General features: G+C 41.3%; 2 protein-coding genes across 7 annotated transcripts; one reads left to right on the top strand and one right to left on the bottom strand.

The window, feature by feature from the left end:
* The first annotated feature begins 275 nt into the window (after positions 1–275).
* On the top strand, positions 276–6,059 carry ntan1 (N-terminal asparagine amidase). Of its 2 annotated transcripts, XM_035403656.1 has the most exons (10): positions 282–1,305; positions 1,473–1,575; positions 1,976–2,041; positions 2,175–2,283; positions 3,099–3,172; positions 3,285–3,338; positions 3,426–3,479; positions 3,563–3,660; positions 4,318–4,431; positions 4,590–6,059. In XM_035403656.1, exons 1-10 carry the CDS (start codon positions 1,225–1,227, stop codon positions 4,752–4,754), a joined length of 918 nt encoding a protein of 305 aa, XP_035259547.1. In that variant the 5' UTR covers positions 282–1,224; the 3' UTR covers positions 4,755–6,059. The 2 variants fall into 2 exon arrangements, with proteins under 2 accessions (XP_035259546.1, XP_035259547.1); XM_035403655.1 differs by having other exon boundaries at positions 276–1,305; positions 3,285–3,479.
* Positions 5,412–21,093, bottom strand: pdxdc1 (pyridoxal-dependent decarboxylase domain containing 1). Of its 5 annotated transcripts, none has more exons than XM_035403650.1 (24): positions 20,832–21,093; positions 18,579–18,655; positions 18,203–18,262; positions 17,553–17,633; positions 17,296–17,442; positions 16,832–17,021; positions 16,227–16,295; positions 16,020–16,098; positions 15,735–15,819; positions 15,537–15,591; positions 15,329–15,430; positions 15,078–15,203; positions 14,903–14,953; positions 14,276–14,356; positions 12,420–12,480; positions 12,197–12,267; positions 11,798–11,903; positions 11,170–11,341; positions 10,953–11,071; positions 10,357–10,478; positions 10,123–10,215; positions 9,653–9,749; positions 9,129–9,230; positions 5,412–8,431 (listed from the first exon to the last, which is right to left on the bottom strand). In XM_035403650.1, exons 1-24 carry the CDS (start codon positions 20,847–20,849, stop codon positions 8,067–8,069), a joined length of 2,529 nt encoding a protein of 842 aa, XP_035259541.1. In that variant the 5' UTR covers positions 20,850–21,093; the 3' UTR covers positions 5,412–8,066. The 5 variants fall into 5 exon arrangements, with proteins under 5 accessions (XP_035259541.1, XP_035259540.1, XP_035259542.1 ...); XM_035403649.1 differs by having other exon boundaries at positions 17,296–17,445; positions 20,832–21,067; XM_035403651.1 differs by lacking the exon at positions 14,276–14,356 and adding an exon at positions 14,437–14,481 and having other exon boundaries at positions 17,296–17,445; positions 20,832–21,066.
* Positions 21,094–22,225: the final 1,132 nt, after the last annotated feature.

The raw sequence follows: 22,225 nt of genomic DNA, 5'->3' as shown, positions 1-22,225 counted from the left end.
TTTTTTTAAAGGAATAAATATGATCTCTCTTCAGATCACAATTCAGTCTTGCCTTTTGAATTAAAAATGAGCTTTTTTTAAGTGATGCAGTGTTTTTGGTTTAAAAATAAACCCGAAGAAATGCCGTGTGACTTTTCAGCCCCATTAGTCCACAAAATTGCAATGACAGTTGCGCAATTTTATTTGAAAAGCCAAATCTGGCAGTCAGAATTGTACCGATGCTCCCCTCATCCAAAAGGGAGCGCCGTCAACAATGCATTCTGGGACATGATGTTTACGGTAAATTGGAAAAGAAGAAGAAAAAAAACGAATTTCAGTTAACCCATGTTTTCCATACATGGGTCAGATTTCAGGAACCAAGTAAAGTATTTTATTTTGGAACAGACAAGGAAGGAAAGTTCATATCCAAGAGAACTTGTCAACAGGCATTTCTATCTATTTACCAGCAGTGAACGCAGATGATGAAATTGCAATTCATGGGCTTGCACGGCGTTGTGTAAAAATAACTGTCATGTTCCTGTTCTATATTGATGCTTCTAAATAGACTGTAATGCAGATAATATCTAACGTTTATTTGTTTATTTATTTAACAATGCATTACAATACATTTTGCCAGCGTGTTTTATCGTTATAGGTTACATTTAAAATGTTGTGAAGTCCAGCACAGCGAAATACACCTGCTTAACGTGATGATAAGTTCATATCGCCCTCAAGTGGTCGAAAATGCCTTCTTTTGCTGTTTAATTTGCTTTTATTTATACAGCCAGATTGACTACATCTTCGACTGTGGTGGCAATACAGTCTTCTTTAAAATAATGTTACAGTGTCTCTTTGACAGCTAGATTAACAGCTATAACCCAAACTAAATTTACACATTAGACACTGAGACAATATAACGTTACAGTTATTTGTAGATAGCCCCTATATGGTCAAGTAGTCCGGCTTGTTCTGATGTCGCGATACGTAACCCAACAACCCCGCAATGCGTACTGGATAATGTCGTTTTCTGGTGCATGATTTTTCAGTTAAGAACATTTCATGTATGAGGTAGGCAAACTACAAGCTCTGAAAACCAACGGTCTGACAAAAGGAACAAGAGGAAATGTTTTCAGGAAGTGCTCAATGTCTGCAGACGTAAATAGTATTTAGCCATCTAGCATGTTAGGTTAGGAACAGTAGCTAGGTAGCTACACATAATAAATTCATTTTACATTCAGTGAAGAAATGCCCCTTCTTATTGAAAACCACAAAATTGAACGGACAAGTACAACCGCAGAATTCTTCGCCAAATATCCACTTTTGCAGGTATGGTAACGTTAGCGGCAATTACGCGTGGATTTTGCTATCTGGCTGCCCAAAGTAGCATGCTACCTGGCCTATGGGTAAATTGTCGAGCTCATAGAAATGCATCACTAGTATATCAGCCATTTGGTTTTATTTTCCCCGTTTGTGACAGACTCGTTTTTGCACAGGAAAATGCTGAAGCATTCCGCGCGAAAGCGCTTGTGAATGTCGACCCCAAGTGCCTCCTCTATGTGCAACAGAGGGAATTTGCAGCCACGACCCCAGCTGATAGTAAGTAAACTGTGTGGTGTATGTTGTCAAAAGAAAAGAAAACCGTTGAACGTATATTTATGTAATTTATCGGAGGTCGAAAACTGAACGAAATTCTATCGAACTTAAGTTCGCCAGTTGCTCCTCCATTCCGTCTTACTACGTTGATCCATTCTTGTCAGGATATGCCTTATTTAGATTTTATTTTTTCATTGGTTTTATGCTTGTTCATACGTCTTGTTATATCATTCTGTCATAACCTTTCCCTCTTTGATACCTTTTCCAAAAAAAAACATTCTGATTTGCCAAAGTCAGTTTTATAAAATTTTAATTGGGGACCATTGTTCACTGCCAAATTGAAAGGTATGCAGTGTTTTTGAACCTTCTTTTGATGTTTGGATGCTTTTCTATCTTTTCACAGACTCAGTTTCTGTTATTGGATCTGATGATGCAACAACCTGCCACTTGGTATTAGTTCGACATACAGGTAAGTGCGCAACACATCATTCAGCAATATTAGTGAATTGTAATGCAAGCAGTAACTAGCAATAATTAGTCTATTGTTTTGAAGGGTTTGTCTCTGAGGCCCACATGCTTACTATACTTGTGTTCTTTGAAAGGAAGTGGAGCAGCTTGTTTGGCACATTGTGATGGGTCTAGCACATGGAGTGAAGTTCCTCTCATTGTGAAAGCAGTCACCACTCTGAGCAGCCAAACCAAGGAGGGCAGGTAGGTCTCTTTCTAGATGAATGCCAGGCATACACATTAGCGGTGTGCAGTTCGCAAACGATTAGTTTGAACTGAACAACGCTTTGTACTGACTCAAGGTCAATGATTCGTTTTCTCAGTTGAGTCGTTCATTTTACTTGTTCGATTGACCAAGCAGCTTTGCCAACCATGGCACTCAGCTTCCAACTAACATGTTTTTAAACATGATAATTTATCACATTGTGCAAAAGCATTTAAATGGTGGGATGTTGCAGGACACAACATTGTAAAACCAAAAGTAAACCCATTAGCTGCTTACTGCCTAAACTCATGACTTATGAGTGAACAAATGGGCATTACCCGAGGCTACTGAATGAAACGAACGGTAATTACAACTCTTTCGGGGCTTGAGAATAACAACTCTTCGGAGTTCTTCTAATCGGGTGCATTATCTAGTTGTGTATGCTGTCAGAACGATGCATTGCAATGGTTTGGCACTCATGGGCCAGGTTAATCTATTGCGCCAGAGAACGGCTATCTCCACTCCACTGAATGAACGAGACTGAACAAATCGTTTGTGAATGGTAAAGCTGGCTGTGAATGAGAATCACAACATTTCCAAGTCTTCGTTCACCGGTAGGGGGGTTTCTGTGCGCTCTGGGAAAGTGAGGATTATTGAATCCAGTGAACTAATCGAAAGGTTCATTCTTTTCACTGAACAAATTGTTCACTAACAAGTCAGTTAAAAGAATCGAACTTTCCAGCGCTAATACACATGCACACAAACACCACAGGCACTTCCGGTTTTGATTTTCATTGGTTCTTGTGATATCCAGGCTAGAGCTGCACCTTGTTGGTGGCTTTGATGATGAGTCCAACACATCCCACAGCCTGAGCTTAAGTCTTTTGGGTGAGTAGTGCAGCTCTTGTTTGTGAATTGAATGAATGAAGGAATGAATGGAGGCGAGTGTACATTTCCACAACATGATGTCCTTAACTAGCTTTCGCCTTGTCTTTCGCAGCGGCCTTCCAGAAACAGAAAGAAGACATTCACTTGGTAACGTGCTGCATTACAGGTGCATTACCTTTTTTCCTATTCTCTTTTGAGTGTATTTATTTTCTTAAGGCCTGCAATCTGAAGGGTTGCTCTTCTGCCCTCACAGAACTGAACGACATTTTAACAGAAGGGATTCACAGGCCGGTTGTATACGGAATAGGTACAGTGTTTTCTTGGAATTAATAAACTCCGTAGAAATTGTTGTGCGTGGTGCCTGTTGACTTGGGTCTTGTGTTTCTACAGGAGTCAATGTTAAGACCGGTGAGGTGTTCCCAGCCTCGTTCCCATGCCGAGGGCCAGCTGAGGAGCTGCGCTCAGCTCGAACCTTCACAGGGGGCCAGGTTTGTGTCATCTCAGGACTGTCCCATGCTCATTGAAGTCCATTAGCCTGTTTTTCACGAGGAAACAATTAAAACTGGGGCTTCCCGTTTAAATAAGATGAGACCTGTCAGCTCCACATTCAAGGGTTTTGTTCATTTGCGACGAGCAGTGCAAAATTTTGCAGTCATTCATGCCATTTTAAAATGGTTTTTGTAAGTAGAGAGCATATTGACAAGAACTGAAGTGCATTGACTAAATATTAAAACACCAGATAAGTTAGAGAAGGCTTTCTCTATTTACCAATGTAGCAATAAAGTTGGATTTTTAAATTCCATAGCAGCATATTTGAACAATAGATCTAAATTCACCCTCACAACCTACAATGCACAGATCAAGTATTTAATAGTTTTCCTTAGTTCCTGAAACATGAGAGCTTATGACTGTTTCACAGAATGCCACAGACTATACAGTAGATGTGTTCTATGGTGAGCTGTGGCAGTGAACCTATTTAACATCTGTGATGTTTAGATAACTGAGAGGGATGGATAGCGTACCCGTGATTGGGGTTTAAAAATATTAGAAAGATGGATGTAAAGTTTTACAACTGTTTCGTTAAATATCTCGAAAGGGTTTAAATCTCACAAGAATTAAATGGGCTGCATATGTTTTATTTACAGATGGCTGACATCTATGATTCTAGTAAACAGCAAGTGAAAATTGGCCCATGCAAATGGTCACCCAATAGGGATATTAAATTCTGGCTGACACAGGATGACGATACAATATTGAAGGTAAGGGCTGATGTAGGGTTTTGTCTCTATTAGGGAGTTTTGTCAAGTGTTAAAACAGAGTTGAATTATTTCAGTGCAGTATACATGCAGTCCTACTGCAGTTGAATGGCCTGGTGAGATTATTTGAAAGTGTCACTTACACTTTCTGGTGTTTCCAGTATTTGTCGACGTCCCCTCTGGCTGAGCCACCTCACTTCGTGCCGCACATCAAGACCACAATCCAGTTTCTCTTGGACCACCCCAACCCGGACAGCCTCTTCCCGAAAGGGCAGCCCCAGCAGTTCCGCAGGACAGAGCAAGGAGACTGGGAGAGGGTGGCTTAGCAGTAGAGCCTCCCTCTTCGGGGGAATGCGGAACACTGCTTTACATCCCCCAGCACCTGGAGTCACTGTGACCCTCTCTCACTGAAACGGAGGGAAATCCCATAAGTCATAAAGATTCCCTCCTCCCTTTTCAGATTATTCTTTTTTTTGTGGCTTTGATTTTTTGGGACTGATTGAAAGCTGTGTGAATTTTTGTCAGATTTTAACAAACCTTGTGCTGAGCTCTAGCATATGGCTCAGTTGACACAGCATACTACCCTAAAAAAGAAATGGGACAAGCCTCCACGGGTACTAGAGGTGTATTTTTTTTTGTATTCTCGAGTTAAAAGTCTGGACAGTTTAATTACCTTTGCGGTCCCTCTGATTGTGTTTTACATTCCTCGGACCTATAATGTTCTTATTAATTCTACTTTATATGTGTTTTCGGGAAAAACAAAGGAATTAGAGAGATTATGTACACTTCAGACAATGGATGTTTTCTAATTAAGTTATCTGGAGAACCAGCATGGTATATTGACAGTGTGAAAGGGTTGAAGATATAAATTACACATGTTCGCATACAACAACATAAGATGTTTTCTGTAAGGATGTCCAGCATGAAAAGGATGCATGCTACACAGTGGTAAACTAGCATTCAATGAATGAGGGCCATACAAATACAGTTTAAGCTGCAGTTTAATTCAATTAACTGGATTCCAGTAGTTCTCTCTCTTTCAAAATAACATTTTCAAGGGCACTGGTTCTTAAAGAGCTTTGGGAAGAAATAAATTACAAATGTATAAACAACACTACAACAATCATAAGTTTGGACAAGATTATTTAAACAAGAAAAATGCTGTAAAGTAAAATATCAAGACAAATAAAACACTCATAGTATATATTAAAATCAGCAAGATATTTTCTGTGTAAATAAGGATTCTTCATTGCACCTAACATACAAAAGCATAAAATGTATAAAAAGGAAGACCCTCAAAATCTTAAAGTACTTAAATTGCACTTCCTTAAAGGAAAATGAACTGAAATATATGTTAAAAGAAAAAATGTAATGAAACCCAGTCACATTCCATGTAAATCTGTCTTGAGTTTCAGTATGCAGAGAGCAGATATTGCTGTGAGCTTAACCCAGATCCATGTTTAAATGCCACTGCACTTGACGTGCATCCATGTTTGAATGGCACCCCTCTTATGTCTCTGGTATGAGACCTCAGCAGTAGTAACTGATGTGCTTACACAGCCAAGTTTTAGCCTATGCCATATATCGTTTACCTGAATGTGAGAAAGTCACACAATAAATCTTAAAGACTTGTCAAGAGTTTTGAGTACTGCTTTCTGCATGCAAATGTGTATTGGAACGGTCAGTTGGCTGCCCACTTTAAAAAGCTGATGTAAATGCTCTCCACAAAACAAAAATGCAAGAGGACTGGATCAATTTGTCAGGACAGAAACAAAGTAAATGACTACAAAGACATACAGAAATCAACCACCTTTGGCTTGGGCTGTACCAAGATGTCTGCTCTGTCATGGATTATTTGAAAGGCTGGGTACTGCAGTTAAAAGAGACCATTGACCTTTGTGATTTTGTGTGAGGTTATCATTTCTGTAATAGTCTTGATTCCAGGTGAGTTATAACAGATTCACAACAGCAAAGGCATGGTCACGAGGAAACACATTTCTGGATCCGGACAAAAATAGGAAGGAGAGATAAAGATGCAATTGAGTACATACTTAGTAAATGTTCAATGAATATGGTGCATTCAATTTTATAAAGCAAAAATCACATTTGGAATGCCTATTTTTCCATTATCCATTCTTTTTTGGATTATGTACCACATGGACGTTTTAAAATCAAAATTTGCATAAATAAATTAATTACTAATAAATAATGGTCTTTCTAAGGAAGAAATGCTGCCATTGTGATTAAATAAAGTTACTGATTCTGTACAGATTTTAAAAAAGAACAAACCTAGTGCAATAAGGCTCAAGTGTCCATAAAATCAAGCTGCTTCAATCTACATAGCTAGCTAAGAAACTCACCCGAGAACTGCCTTCTCATTGCAGGCACAGTGTCTGAAAATAAACTTAAATAATTTATTTAAAAGACTACTGAAAAATCTTCATCTCGACTAGATCTGAAAATAAATAATCTGATTCAACATTTTTATGAATTGCCAACATTTAAGAAGTTGCTTGTTCCTACAGCAACCTTTTACACAGATCATCAGTGCTAGAATGCAATCTGACTGCTCAAACGTGTCTCATGTTACTGGTTAGCACGTAAATGCTAAGAATGATCATATTTTGTGGAGTATAGAGAAAGGTGGCCAGAAATAATTTGATTTAGTTACACAGCGGCAGGAGTATGGAAGAATTACTATTCTATTATCTAAAATTAGCAGTGAAAAATATATGATGTTATAGCTATATTTATAATCTCTTGCAATTTGAATGACATGTAATATAGAATTTGCTCATTAAAATTAAAATGAAGCTAGCAACTGAACAGTACATCTTTTTATATTTGCTCCGGTAAGTGTGTTTGGTTTCTGCTGTTTGGTTACTTCTGTTCACCCCACTGTTGGCTTTATGCATCTTTGGATAGTGATACCTTGCATCAAAAGGTAAACCTGCTCACTGTATATTTGAATACATTGGAACACCGTGAATTGGTTGTAATTAGTTCGAATATGGAGGCAAAACTTCAAATCAGAATCCAAGGTTCTGAAGCAATTTTTCCTGATCATAAGCTATATAAACCAAGCCTATGAACAGTGTTAGTGCAGGGGAAGCAAGCAGCAATAAGAACGAAATTCCCTTGTTTTTTTTTTAGTTCCATAAATTGACTGACCCCTAATCACTTCCCAACTGGCACTGACCACACTTTTGCTACTCTGTGGAATGCACCAAAAGCAGTGCATCTCATCCCTTAGCTAATGTCAATTACACCATAACTACGGAAACATGGTGCTCACCAGAGGGTCTTAGAGGCTGACCAAGAACGTGACTTTCTGTTCTTCATATTATAGAAATCTCACTTCATCCATAAATGTTCATGTGACGCTCAGCCTCACGTAGTTTAACCATAAACTCAGTGATCAAACCTAAACTATGATGGTTTTAAACTATATATATTTACATATATGACACTGAAATCACAATTTTAATCAATAATTTTAACTTGCATATAAGCTGCTTAATTCTCATCTCTCCTTACTTCCTAGTTGGTGAGAAAAGGGAGCCTATTGCTGGCCATACATCTGTGTGAGTTCCGCCCCATCCTTGCTCCCACCCCTGGCCTCGCACCTGTGGGTACCCCTATCTGACAGACACTTCCTGTTGTGTCTCTTGAACCTCCAGCTCCGGCTGTTTCTCCTCAATCTGCCTCTCCACCTCTGGCTGTGTGGCCTCAGGCTGTGTTCCTGGCTCCACTATGGGCTCTGGGACAGGCTCTGGGACAGGCTCCTCGGTGGGCTCGGAGGTGACCTCGGGGGTGACCTCGGGGGTGACCTCGGGGGGGACCTCAGGGGTGACCTCGGGGGTGACCTCGGGGGGGACCTCAGGGGTGACCTCTGGGGCTGGACACTGGACCAACTCCGTCTCCATCTCTTCTGGCTGGCCAACAGAGCTGGTCTCACTGGGCATGTCAGAACCTGCTCCAGTGCGCCGGAACAGCTTCTGACCTGTAATTAAGATTTTAAAGAAAACCATTCCTCCCATTACTCCCTAAGCTACTGTGCTGCACTACAACACACACACACACACACACACACACACACACAAATTGGTTCAGGCAGGCTTGATTGAGGGGAACCCAGGTAATGCCCAGGTAAAGAAGAGGACAGAAGATGATGCAGACTCTCATTCACTCTCATTAACATCACTGCAGGCCAGATATATACAGTAAATGAATGGTCCTCCAAGAAGCAGTGGAAAACAGCGGCTGATGGCCAAAGGGTAGTAGGTGAAACGGTGGAGAGGAGTGTAGGGACAAAAAAGCATTAGGTAGCATTTGGAGGGAAATGTATAGAGGTGTGGGGGGGCACAGGTTGGGCAGCAGAATATGGGAGACAAGCTAAGAGGGGCTTACAATGCTCCAAGCAGGAGTACACTCTGATTAGACCAGCTGCCACCAAGTGGTGATGCTAGGACACCCTGTGACTGAAAGAGTCTGAGACTAAATACTCCATTCACCTCTCTGATGTGAAAGCCCTTTAGAATGGCTGTACTCTGTGCTAGTCTCCAGTCTGGGTGGGCAGTTCGTATCAACTCCCAATTCTCTAAGATGAGCCTGCCTATACCAGAGTGAAAGTCTCAAGAGCTGAACCCTGTGCAGAAGGGCTGGGGATACTGAGGGTTATGAGGGGTGGGAAGGCTTGCCTGGCAGTCGCTTGGTGGCACTGGAAGTGGGGGTGGCAGGAGGGGTCCCTCTGACTGCCTGTACCTTCATAGAGTAGGTTTGATCTGTAGAGTCCAAAGAGCCTTTGGAAAACACACAAACACTGAGCTCATAACAGCAACAAACACCCACTTCTGTATTACCAACACTTAAATCTCTTCCTTTTCAGCTGAAAATCTATTTTTGTCCCAAGCTGCTACATAACCAGTTAATGGTAATGTCTGGCTCATTGCCAAGACATTCAGTAGCCTTAAAAGTAATATATTGTATTTAACTGAGGCATGCAGCTAATGTGTTTTTCCTCCAGAAATAAGTTGTTAAATTTGAAAAGGATTCCAGCAAAAAGCCTTTTTAATGGATGTTCCTAGCATACAGCAAGTAAAAGCTTGTAAAAGGCTTGCTTATGTATACAAGATAAATCCAACCAAATACTTTCCCCGAATTGTGTTTTCTAATGAAAGACAGAACGTTCTGTCTCTCTGCTGCCCCCACAAGGTATGAATACCTGCAGCCAGATTGAAGGTCCTTCCTTTGACAGAACTCTGGACTGGAGAGAACCAGTTAAGTACAGAGCCCACCAGTGGGATCTGACGCAGCACACCCTGTAAGAGAAGGACACTGGAATGACCATTTCATCATTTCTGCACCCTGCTGTACAGAAGGGAATATTTCTCAGGGCTCACATACGCACCAGACCTGGGTTAAACACTCATCTGAAATACTTTTTTACACAAAGTAAAACTCATGGAAATGTTGACAGTCTTCAAATAAACATCTATTTTAAACCGCCTTCAGAAGTACAATGTACTTTCATATAATTATAAATTTTAGTAAGTATTTCCTTGAAAATTATCAGAGTCTGTATAAGAGTTTTCAAATTGTTCTGATGTCTGAAGTTTTTTTTTTTTTCCTCAAATATTTGACCAAGGTCTGGCAGACACACGCCTTCATGGGGTTGCACAAAAATAAACATACCTCCTCCATAAGCTTTTCCTCATTGGCTTTCTGGAGCTGCAATTCAGCCTCCAAAATACCCTTCCGCACCACCTCTGTCATGTTCTCTAACAGCTGGGAACACGCAGGAAAGAAGGAAAATCAGTAAACGCTGCACACATGCGGACAGCAGTTTGAACAAAATGTGTTTCACCATACATGATAGTCGAAACCAAACAGGACAGAACAGTAAAGTAAATAATTATGGTTTCTCACCTTGCCACTTTCCTCAATTTCCCGCCCCATAGCTGCAATGGTATCTGCCAGCTCTGCTACATCAAGGTCCTCCGTTGCCATGCCAACGAACACACAGTGTTTTTCCTCCCCAAACTCAGGTCCTAGTGATTTTAAAGTTAGAGGGAGTGTTTGTTAGTTAGTTAGCATTACATTCCTTCAAGAAATATGGAGCGTGCTCTTAATTCATAATAATTTGTTATTTATGACACATTCCTTTCGCACAGACCATAGTACACCTTTCGTGGTTGGTAGCAAGTGAATGTAAATTTTGACAGTTGCTGAATAATTTATCATGAAGTTACACAGCTATTTTGTACCTTCCAAACATTGCTTGTCATGATTTTAAATGAGCAAACAGATTCCAGGTAACCTTAATAGAGCTTAGAAGTCGGACGGAAAGCAGAGCAAAAACCTTTGCCCATATATGGATTTCCAGATCCAAGGAGAATTTCTCTATGGCAAAAATGAATGGAGTCCCGGTCACAGTCTGTTAATGCTAATGAACCTAAATCGAATGACGACACAACTTCAGTGGTCTATTATGACCCTGTGGGGCAAAAAGAATAGGAACATACCAGTGGAGAAAGTCAAGTCTGTTTCTAGCTCCTGCAGTTTCTTCAGCAGATTACAGTTGATCTTCTCCACCTCCTGCTGCCTTTTGCTGACATCAAGCTCATCGCTGCTGGGCTCATACCTGCCACAGAACACCGAGGTTTAGGCTACAGTCTGCGCCACCCACTGGCCCAATCAGTTTCCCATCTCCCCCCCATGCCCTCTCCTCTCCCCCCTCACCTGATGATTCCCAGCCCAGGCCAGCTGAGGTCCTCGATGTAGGTGAGGGCCGCATGGCGGTACACCTCCTCCCTGAAGTCCTGTCTGAGGCGTAACGTGCTGCTCAGAAGAGGCACCATCTGACCCAACTTCTCCACCAGGGTTTCCACATCCCCCTCCTGAGTGCCCTGCACTGTGGATGCCAGACAACATGCAGTACTGTCACCATGGCAGCCAGTGAGGTTCTCACACTCAGCCACCCAGGTTCTCTCGACTCTTGGGGAAGGTGCCATAGACAGAAAAATGGGAGTCTACCCTGTTCATTAATGTGTTCAGCACAGTTTGCTCCAGCTTTCCTTATTTTTGTGAATTAGTGACGAGTGAAGATAGCCAGGTAAGGATCCCTTCTGTACTCAGGCACTCCCTCATTTTGTCACTGAGAAAATGACTATATGGTTTGGGACAAAAAACATACAGTAGGTATGTTCTATTTTACTTATATTCCATTATTTAACAGTCCCCATACGTATCCCCCCATGCAAGGTGACTTTAAGGGCACAACATTCTTGACAAGCAAAAGATATTTATTCTCAGTGGTATCACAGGAATCACACATTTGATGGCAATAATGTTCACACACAACCCTTACCTGCAGCTGTCATGAGGGGGTTGAACCTAACACAGGTGCCCTCATCCTCCAGCTCCACCACGTCCACCCCACTGGCTGGCACCAAATGCGCCAACTGCTCACCAAGCTGGGATGAGAAGACACACGTGGGATAGCATCAGCGCTAATGCAGACAGCTTAAATTCACAGTGATAAACCAACAGATATGAAAGTTGCTTTTTACAGTCAGATACAACACATTTGTTTTTTGAGATGTCAAATAGCCCGAAAAAGCTATAGGACTGACATAGTTTCAGTTCTGCAAGTCTTCAGAAAATAAAAATAAATGTAGGTGCTTAATGTTTTTGCTTCTTGAATGTTGACACATTCCAGTCGGTGTGACTTAATAAAATAACAGGTCATGTTAATTGAACACCTTACCCATCTGTTTAGGGCATCTTGCACCTCTCTGTCACCTCCGCTGTATCCCTGTACTGAGCCGCTGCTCGATGCTGAGGTGAGGAAGGATGAGAGGTGTATTCAGTGTCATCCTTTCACACCTCAGATTCCCTTTCATTTAACTGCACAGCACAAGTCAGAAATGCACCAGACATTATTACATTCAAAACTCAATTTCATTTAGCAGTGAGGTGCAGCCTCTTACCTTCACTAGTCTCCTGTGAGAACCTGAACACCACTACCGGAGAGTTAATCTCATCCTCCACCTGACAGACAGACAGAGGAGAGGTGAGGACAGATGGACATGGACTAGGGACACCACTGAAGAGCTGACATACGATATATCTGGTGAGAGCATACCGAAATTATGGCTTCGAATCATGTGAACTATTCACTTCAATGGCAGTGGTGTCAAAAGCCAATTTATTTTTTTTTAAATATTGAGTTTATAAAGTTGTTGTAGATGTTTATGCAATACAACCACAGGTTAAGATGAGCAAGATTATTTTGTCATATTAAACTGTGTGATTACAGTATGAAAGACATCAACTAAACACAATGAAATACAGCACTAGCACACTGTCTTCCTTTGAGACCTGTCCAGGAAAGTCCACCACATAATCCACCTAATGCTCTGCCATGTTGAATCAGTGACCAATCTATGGAAAGTCCATGCAGTTCAGTGAATAGTACAGTATCTCGTTCAGAGATACATGCTTCCCTGCATGCAGACTTCTGTATGAGGGGCAACAGTGTCACATGAGGGCAGGAACTGCATTGTGCTACCAAGTGCTGTACGGACATCCAGTAGCAGAGGTGCCACATAGCAGCTACAGACGACAAGCACTGAGAAGTGAGCAGCCTGCATGAAAAGGTCTCAAAAACACATCCACCCTGCCCTGTAGGACCAATGCTTTTACATTCCAGTCCGCGGTTAGCACGAGTAACATCGCTTTAGTGGTTTCTGTCTGCTCTTCACAATCATATCCCTCCTTCCCCACTCCATCTACTCAAATGGAAAACTCAAGGTCAGTGGTTTCTTTGTTTGATAAGGCGGGAGTCAGCCATATCAGTCTCTCTGAGAGAGTTAGCCATATCAAACTTTGGACAGTTAACATGCCAAAGCTGCTTCTTACTTAAGTGGGACAGGAGTGGCATGCAAGTTGACACTTTCTCTGTTCATCTTAGGATGAAATGTTAGGAATCTGCTGTGATCCTGTGAGTTTGCGGATGGCATTGCTCATGAAAGGGCTTTTAAAAATGGCTTGCATTCCATCTATGGCTCAGAAGCATTGCATTACTCTGGGTTATTTAAGCCAGTGGCCCCCAAACCTGGTCCTTTAGGTTGTCCACATAGTTTGCTTCCCATATGTCACTTATTCCCCTGATTCTGGAGAATGGGATCAACCAGTAAATCACCAATCATTAAAACAGTCTATGAGAATTAAAGTGACTGAACTTGGAAAATTATTCAGGGGTTGTGACTAAAATGCTTTTGGGAGAGGGCAATGTAATCCAATGAAAGTTGTTTGGCCTTATCATAAAGCTTTAAGACAATTTTATTTTTTATTTCCTAAGGATACAGCATCTATACATATTATCATTTGTTTCCATGTGGAAATACAGTATAGATGTAATCAGATCAACAACTTTCAACCTTTTGTGAGACCACTTATCTGTGAGTGGTCAACAGGTGTTCTACTCCTACACATAGAGGTGATTTAGGGAAAACAAACTGGACAGCAGATCTCCAGGAAAAGAGTTGGACTCAACATTTGGGGGGGTTTATGTAACTGTGGACACTATCACTGCTGTTCTGGCCATAGAGGGAAGGCAGGGGCACTGGGCTTTAGCCACAAGGAGGTGGTTTTACCTTAGTGAGGCAAGGCATGCCTTTGAACAAGCAGGGCTATACCTAGTGCAGTGAGACATGCCTTTACATAAGCAGGATCAAGAGCTCGGTGTGATACCCAGTGAAGGCCTCAGAATGCGTGAGTGGCTATGAGGAGGGAGGGAGGTGAGAATGGGTGGACAGGCAGGAAAAGGGTAGATCCAACCTACAATAGACAGTATGAGAGAGCCCAGGACATCCCGCAGAGAGCCCCCGGAGATTAGAGGAACCCGGGAGCGCGACACCACGCCCTGAAACCAAGGCACCCACTCTCACTACTGGTTACGACTGGTTAACAGAGCTTCACTGTTAAAGGAGCTTTGCGGTTTACCATGGTCAAAGCCTCGAGAAGAGACATCTGCATGTCAAGGTCATCCTGATGATAGCAACACAAAACAGGAGCTTGGTTTCTCATATCAACTCTGTTAATGCTGTTCAGAGATGCCTTACCACTGCTTGGAAATGCAAAACCCTGCTTCAGGTAGGGGGCTAGCATGTCAAGTCTGCATTAGCGCATATTAGCATTATGCAAACAAATCTCAATTTAAACACTGATTTAGGAAGCTCATTATGCCCATTATACCAGATTATTTATAGCACTGAAGTTTCTGTAACCAGTAATTATTCCCCAAGCTATTGGCTAAACAGCTTAAAACAACATCATAAAATATTTTCCATTTAATTGTTTCATCATAAACTGACAAAAAGGTATTCAAGGAAGTAAGTTACAAGCATGCAATCTAATGTATGCTATAAAAAAATATCACAGCAAATATGACAGCAATGAAAGTACATACTGATGTTTTTATAGAGGTCAGCTTCTTCAAATGGTCCAGGAGTCTCTGACTCTGAAAAGACATGACACAGATTGCACAGTCATTAAGGAGACCAGGCATTTAATTAGATAAACTACACATCGTGTCATTAAATATCACAGACAACAGAAGACTATTTATAAGGGACTGCTCTAACCAGCTGGGAGGCATGCTTAATCCTCTCCACTATCCCATCATGCCCAAGGTACTGCAGGGACAGCCATAGCGGCAGGGCACGCAGCTTCTCCACTGGCTGGCTGGATGTCAGACCTGCAGCGAGAGACTGTAACACAACACACCCCAAAGAAGAGAGCACATATTACACAGGCTTTTTGACATATACAGAGAGTCATGTATGTGAATTATGGAAGACTTTAGTCTTTAAAAATAAAAAAATAAATAAATAACCAGTGCTGGGTCCTCGTGTCGGTACAGTGTAACAGCAGGCACAGCAGGAAGCCCCAGCCAGGGCCCCAGGGTCAGGGTCATACTGTCACATTTGGTAGCGGCCTGCCGATTGGAAGAAACCATATGAGTACAAATGGGACTAACGGGAAAACCCATCTAAATTCAACATTACTGAAGGGAATCCTAGCAATTGAGTACAGAGACTTACCATCACCGATGAAGTGGCTGTTACGTAGCCCAGAGCCAGTGTTGCCAGGTTTACTCTGAAACGTGTAGAGGAAGATCAATAGGAATCTCAGACTGGACCTTCTGCGGTATAACTGTATTTACATCTATGCGTGCGTGCATGTGTGCATGCAGCGAGAGAGAAAGAGAGAGTACATGCATGTGCGTAGTTGAAACCCACCCCTCCACATGGAGCCACATACTGTGCTGGTCACACAGCTCTTTCAGACGACCCAGCTTGTCAGTGTGTCCTGCACCCGGTGTTCCTGTGGAGACAGATATGCAAGCACAGATTTGAATACACACTTGGATTGCCACAAGGCCCCATACATACTGTACTGTATACTGACATTCTGAAAAGCTTTTCCTTGTCAAATTCGCTTCTTTAATGTGTATTAACACTAGCAGCACACTTTATACAGAACTGATTTTCAATTACATCGATTCAAAAGGTTGAAAAACTGACCGGCATTTGCTATCAACAGCAACGGAAGTTTCCCAGAATCAATGTCATCTTTAATAAGTCTGTCCAACAAGGCAACGTCCTGCAGCAATGGAACAGACGTTACCCCAATAATTACATAGAAAATATCGATACAAAAGCAGTGAAAGGTGTCAGGAATAAACATACATAATAATAAATAAATAATGCTTCTAACATCTTGATTCTTACCATTTGATGCTGTGAACCAAACATAGTGTTGCAGGGTACTGTGCAGAGGCTGGACAGAGGCAGACCCAGCTAGTGAGAGAGACACAATAAGTCAGTGCTACTATGTAGACAACAAAGCAGAAAAAATGTATAATGTGAAACAATAGTAGCATGAAAACAGACATTGAAAATCTTGTGATGGTAAATGTGATGGATATACTCCAAAATACAATAATTCCAACAGTTCTGTTTACACCTAAAGTTCCAATGTTGGCCCACAAATGACAAATCACAGCCTGTTTTAATACCTCAGATAATTTACATGCCACTTCAAAGCTTTGTTGTGAGTAGCGCTTACAAAGGACATTACACTCATTGTCATTCCTGGGAGAGGCTAAACTGGTCTTTCCACTCTACATCACCCCTCCGGTAAGACAAGATTTATTGTTGAACAATAGCAAGCAGCTGAGTAACTAAGCAATCCTACCTCATCAGTATAAAAGGAGCTATTTACTGACCTACTAAATACAGAAACAGAGACACGGCGTGAGACTGTTTCACTGCAGGGCAGAGAGATCAGGGCTGCACAGGGCAGATGAGGCCCTGTGTGATGCCAGGTGTCATACCTGGCTGCAGAGGTGCTGCCCCAGGCCTGGTCGGCATGCCGCACTCTGGTAGACGACAGGCTGCTTGGTGCTGAGCACCGTGAAGCCCTCAGTGGTATAGTCCTCATAGCGGGAGTGAATGACGAGACGGCACACTTTTATGAGCCCTTCCCGGTCGTCCTCGTGGTAATAGGCGGAGCCATTTTCATACCTGCCAACAGAATAGACGACTAATATACCACAAAATTTTTAAAACTACAAAATTAAACATTTATTTAACTTCCTCTTCAAGATACAGCTGATTTCAACTTCCTGTTTCTGCTGTAGAGCACTCTTCTAAATTTAATTGGTAAATACTGCTCTGCATTTACCAATTTACTCAGTGAACTGGGCGAACCTGCTGAGGAATCCTTACCAAAGGAAAAAAAAAGTCTATCAAATTACAGTGCAACAGTGCAACCTCAGGCATCTGCGCGAGTACAGACCTGAATAGCCGGCAGAGCCAGAGCGTGGTGTCTGACAGGATACGAGTGGTTAGCTTCCTCAGCCGCTCTCTGTCCAACACGGAGATGTAGGCCGCCAGGCTGTGCCCTAGCAGGGCCATGTGACCCTGCTCCCCCACGTTCTGCATCCTGCTACAGAGACACAGCATAAGCCTCAGCTCCCAGGGCATGCTTTACCGTTACATGACACCATGCAACACCACAGATGTCAGTTTATTAAGAGACAGTTGTGAGCTTACCGATGACCCTGACTTTCTTCCTCCTCATCTCCATGCATCAGGTTTTGCACCAACTGGAGAATGCTGGCGACATCTTGCCCACTGCAAGGGGAGAAAACACACAGACCCAGATTGGTTTGAAGATGGGAATTGATCCAAATTTAACGAGTGTTTTCCTGAATCCTCTTGTACAGAATGCATGAATGATAACCATTTTTGAACTGAAATAAGTGTTTTCATGTAAAAAATTTCAGAAATTGAGTACACTGAAATAAAATGTATTACCAAGAGCGTGCAATGCTAAACATCATTTAGTAAAATATCAAAAATGATTGTTGTTTTACGATATTGCAGTATTTTTAAAAAAATACATTATTTTGAAAAATATTTATTATATTACATTACAGTTACTTTAGCTGACACCAGGTTGGTTTACAGATTGGCATATTATTCTTTAGTAGAACTAGATATTTAATTAATATATTGAGCAAGATGCATAAGAATGAAACAGCAATATCGAACACAGTATTCCCTGGTTACCTTTTGGCTACAAGTCTTGCTAGCTACTCTGATGCTCCCTTATATGGCGAAGACAGGCAGCCTTCATTATATCACCCTGAATGAGTTGGTGGCATAGATTTGCAGAAATAGCCACAGTTCACTTGACTTACCCTCCTTGCAGAGGCCCTGGAATGTCCCTTCGGCTGTACCTCCGTTTCTCTTCAACCTCCCTTATAGGCCGAGAGAAAAATATGAAAATAATATGTGAGTCAATAGGTTTCATTCAGTTGCAACGCAGGGAATACAAACGGGAAAGACTAACATTGCACAATCTTTGCCTGACATGGGAGCGGCTTTACAACAACTTAAACGTTTGTCAAGGGGCAGCTATTCCTGTTACCTATATACACACAGGGGTGTACTCATTTTGTATTTCAAAACAGAGGGGAACAATAAGGAAATGGGAACAGTACAGTGTGTGTATAGCCTCTCTGTGTCTCTGAGTAGACCATTATTGGAAGATGTTCACAGCAGAAATATACTCACCTTTGACCATCCTCAAGAATCTTCATGGCCTCATTCAAATTTTTACCCATTTCAGCAAGCATGGGGTCAACAATCATCTAGAAAAAAAGCAAAACAACTTATTTTAATAGTAGATTTAATACAATACACGTGGCTCTTTTATAATCATAGATACCACAGTATCCATTTTGTTCACCTGACACAAGCAAATGATACAAGACTGCAACAAATTCTTGCTTGCTTGATTTATTTAATTGTTGTCACATAGTATAGCCTTGTACACTTGATATGAACTTCACTATCTATGTAGCCTATGTACGACTTGTATTGAGTTTACACCATTGAGATTTTCTGCAAGCATTTCACTCATTTGTATTTATGATGCCAACAGGCACACAAAAAGTTCACTCTTCCAAAAATAAAATTATTTGGATTTGAAGCGATTATGGCCATATTTTGAGACATGAATTTCTCTGCAGCAGCGAAATGGGGCAGGGCCTACAAGCAAAAAAAAGACCTAATTTCAAATACAGCACTTTAAAAGTGATCCACTTTTCTATACTTGTGACACAGCATGTGTGTGTACACTACAGAGTTAAAGAACATGTTTGTTACCTGAAATAGTTTTCTGTTTAGCACCTTGTGTTTGCCAGTCATGTACCCTGCTCCTGCTGAATGGTTGAAGCTAAGCTAGTGTGGATTTGATTAGCACTTGGATGGGAGACCTCTTGGAAAACTAAGTTGCTGCTGGTAGTGGTGATGTGGGTGTGATATTCCTTTGGCTCAATTAAATCCCTATAGTCCAGTACAGTGATGGTGATGCTATGCTGTAGGAGACACCATCTTTCGAATTAAGCATTAAACAGAGTTCCTGACTCACTGTGGTCATTAAATATCCCGTGACACTCATTGCAAAGAGTAGGGGGTTTTCTGGTGTCCTGACAAAAATTCACAGCCTGCTACCCAATCATCCCCCAGTTCAACTGGCTAAAACTGTTCACTCTCACACCACCTCAGCTGATGTGCAGTGAGCATTCTGGTGAAACCTGACTACTGTGCAGCACCCATGGGGGTGCTGCTCACTGGTGGTGGTTGAGGAGAGTTTCCCCTCATTACTATAAAGCACTTGTGAATGTAGCTGTCTGATATTGAATTTAGCTTGTAACCTGACAGTTTGAGTTTTGACAAGTGCCTTGTACCCTTAATCTGAACTGGTTTAATAAATGTCAAAGTGAATACGTGAATTACATGTAAAATGTAGAATATGTAAACCGGAGCACTGCTACGAAAATAAATTATAAAGCATAATTCCCCAACGTAAAAATGTCAACATTTTACGCAATGAATTCAAGTATGGGAATTGAAAGAGAGTGGAACAGATGCAGATTTAATAATGGATTCAACACGCGCCTATTTTATGCTTTGTCCACAATCAACAAGCATATGTTTAACATTTAAAGACACAAGGCTACTGATGCCTTTATACTTTTGAATGTCCCCAAGGAATACAATAAAAAATAAAAAAAACTCAGATTGGTATTGACCTATACAGTCTATGGTATTGACACATAGGAAGGAAATAGGAAGAGATTTAAAAATATATATCTATTTAGAATTTTACTGCAATATATTTAAGAGCTATTCAGTGCAACTCACAGGGCGCCCAGCAGCCCTTCTCTCTCATGCTGGATCTTACTGGTTTACCTTTCCAGTGTGAATGTACTATTTTTGATTAATCGTGCCAGAATCGACAAGATTTCAGACAGAACGTAGACAGCTGGTGTAACGTTTTATATGGAGCAATCCCTCAAATTTAAAATGGATCGCATATTAACACATAATCGTCTTTCTCCTAATACAATAGTATCTATCCAGTCAAATTTAGAATGCCCCAAACGAGTAAGACAGAGGCGAATTCACTAAAATCCTCACATAACCTCTATCAAACGTCATACAACACACTGCTGCAAGAGTAGTATTACATAGCGCAGCAACCTATGGTTAACTAGCTAGCGATCAACATATTATCGCGCTGGACTAGAATAATGTTATCTTTCATTGGGTGCTCTGACACGTCACTCTCCGAAAAGGCCTGCAGATAAAAACAAAATCAGTGTATGACAAGCAACAATTTCCAACATTAAAGCACGTCACAACGCCAAGAAAACAGACATTCGTATGTTAGCAAGCAAAGCTAGCAGGTGCCAGCATTCCGCGTCATCACAGATCTAACAAACCAGCAAGCCAACACAATTCAAACCTGTATGACAGTACCTTATATGTTTGTTCCATGGTGTCGGGAGGTGAAGATTATCCCGATCGAGTCCCCTCTATAGTGGTAATATAGTAGCAGTATTATTTATACGATCGTGTCCAACAGTTCATGAATTTCACTGATCATGTACTCGCCGAACCACTAGCTATCTCAATTTACTTCCTGGAAAGCCGGTCCGTATTCCACGCTGGCAACGTTGACGTATTTCACGTTGTTACCGCTGGTAGCTTCTGACACCATCTGAGCTACCCGCGCGCTCTTTAAACGGCCACTCATTCCAGGCTGTCGCTCAAATCTTTACTGGATAAATAGCTAGTAAAATGAAGAGAATGATAGTCGCCAAATCTGTGCTGGTTGCGAGTGGCTCTCCAAAAGGGCTCATTATAAATATGCACTGGACCTCATGCAAGTCTTCAGCTACACAGACGAATAACATAGAGCTGAATACAGCTGCCTACTCGTTTCCCTTACCATGTCTGCTCCACGTAGATTGCGATAAACCTAATTTAAATATAGAAAATGTAACAAAATAACAAAGCGAGTAAAATAAACCAAATACTTTGCACGTAATAGTATAGACACAAATCAATGCAATTACAGAATAAATAAGCATTGCCTCACATCTTGAAATATTGCCTCAGATACTGGTTATGAATGTGGTTAAATCAATTAACAACTATTATTATTATTATTGTTATCTCATCAAGTTGGTTGATTCCTGTGTCAGAGCCTATCAGAAGTACTTTTTCATTCACTAGTCCTAGCTTAGGCCTATTTTCTGTTTATTACTTAGGTTAAGTAGCGATATTGTTATTGCATTGTCAAGGACGGCACAATGAAGTTAAAGGCAAACTATGCATGCTTTATTTCCTGGCTTAGCTCCTGAGTTTATAATCAAAAATGTCACCTCCATTCTCATTCCTGCCTACACCCCCAAGGTGACAATGCTATGGCACACACAAAACAAATATTTTGCTCTTGCTAGCTTCAGTAGCTTTATAACATTGTGCTGCAGACTGCTGGAATCACATCTCTTTCAAAAGCACAGCAATAGCTGCATTCATACCAGTCAGGCAGTCAAAGTATGCCAAAATGCTCAAACAACATATCCAGTAGCAAAATAACATGACATAACATAATGACAAGAACAGGCCATTCAGCCTAACAATGCAAGCCATTTTCCTGACTAAATTGTACCTAGTGCTCTGATTACCTACAGACTAGATAATATCTAACATCTTATCACACCAACATAAAGCCTGGTTTTGAAAATCCCCAGTTTCTGCCTCTGCTGTGTGACCTGGCAGGCTACTCCACACATTGACTACTCTCTGCATTAAGAAAATTCTTCCTAATGTCTGTACGGAATTTACCTTTTGATCATTTCCATTTA

The sequence above is a fragment of the Anguilla anguilla genome, chromosome 2 (assembly GCF_013347855.1).
Source record: "Anguilla anguilla isolate fAngAng1 chromosome 2, fAngAng1.pri, whole genome shotgun sequence".
NCBI classification, from domain to species: domain Eukaryota; kingdom Metazoa; phylum Chordata; class Actinopteri; order Anguilliformes; family Anguillidae; genus Anguilla; species Anguilla anguilla.
This window is presented reverse-complemented; position numbering and strand designations above follow the sequence as displayed.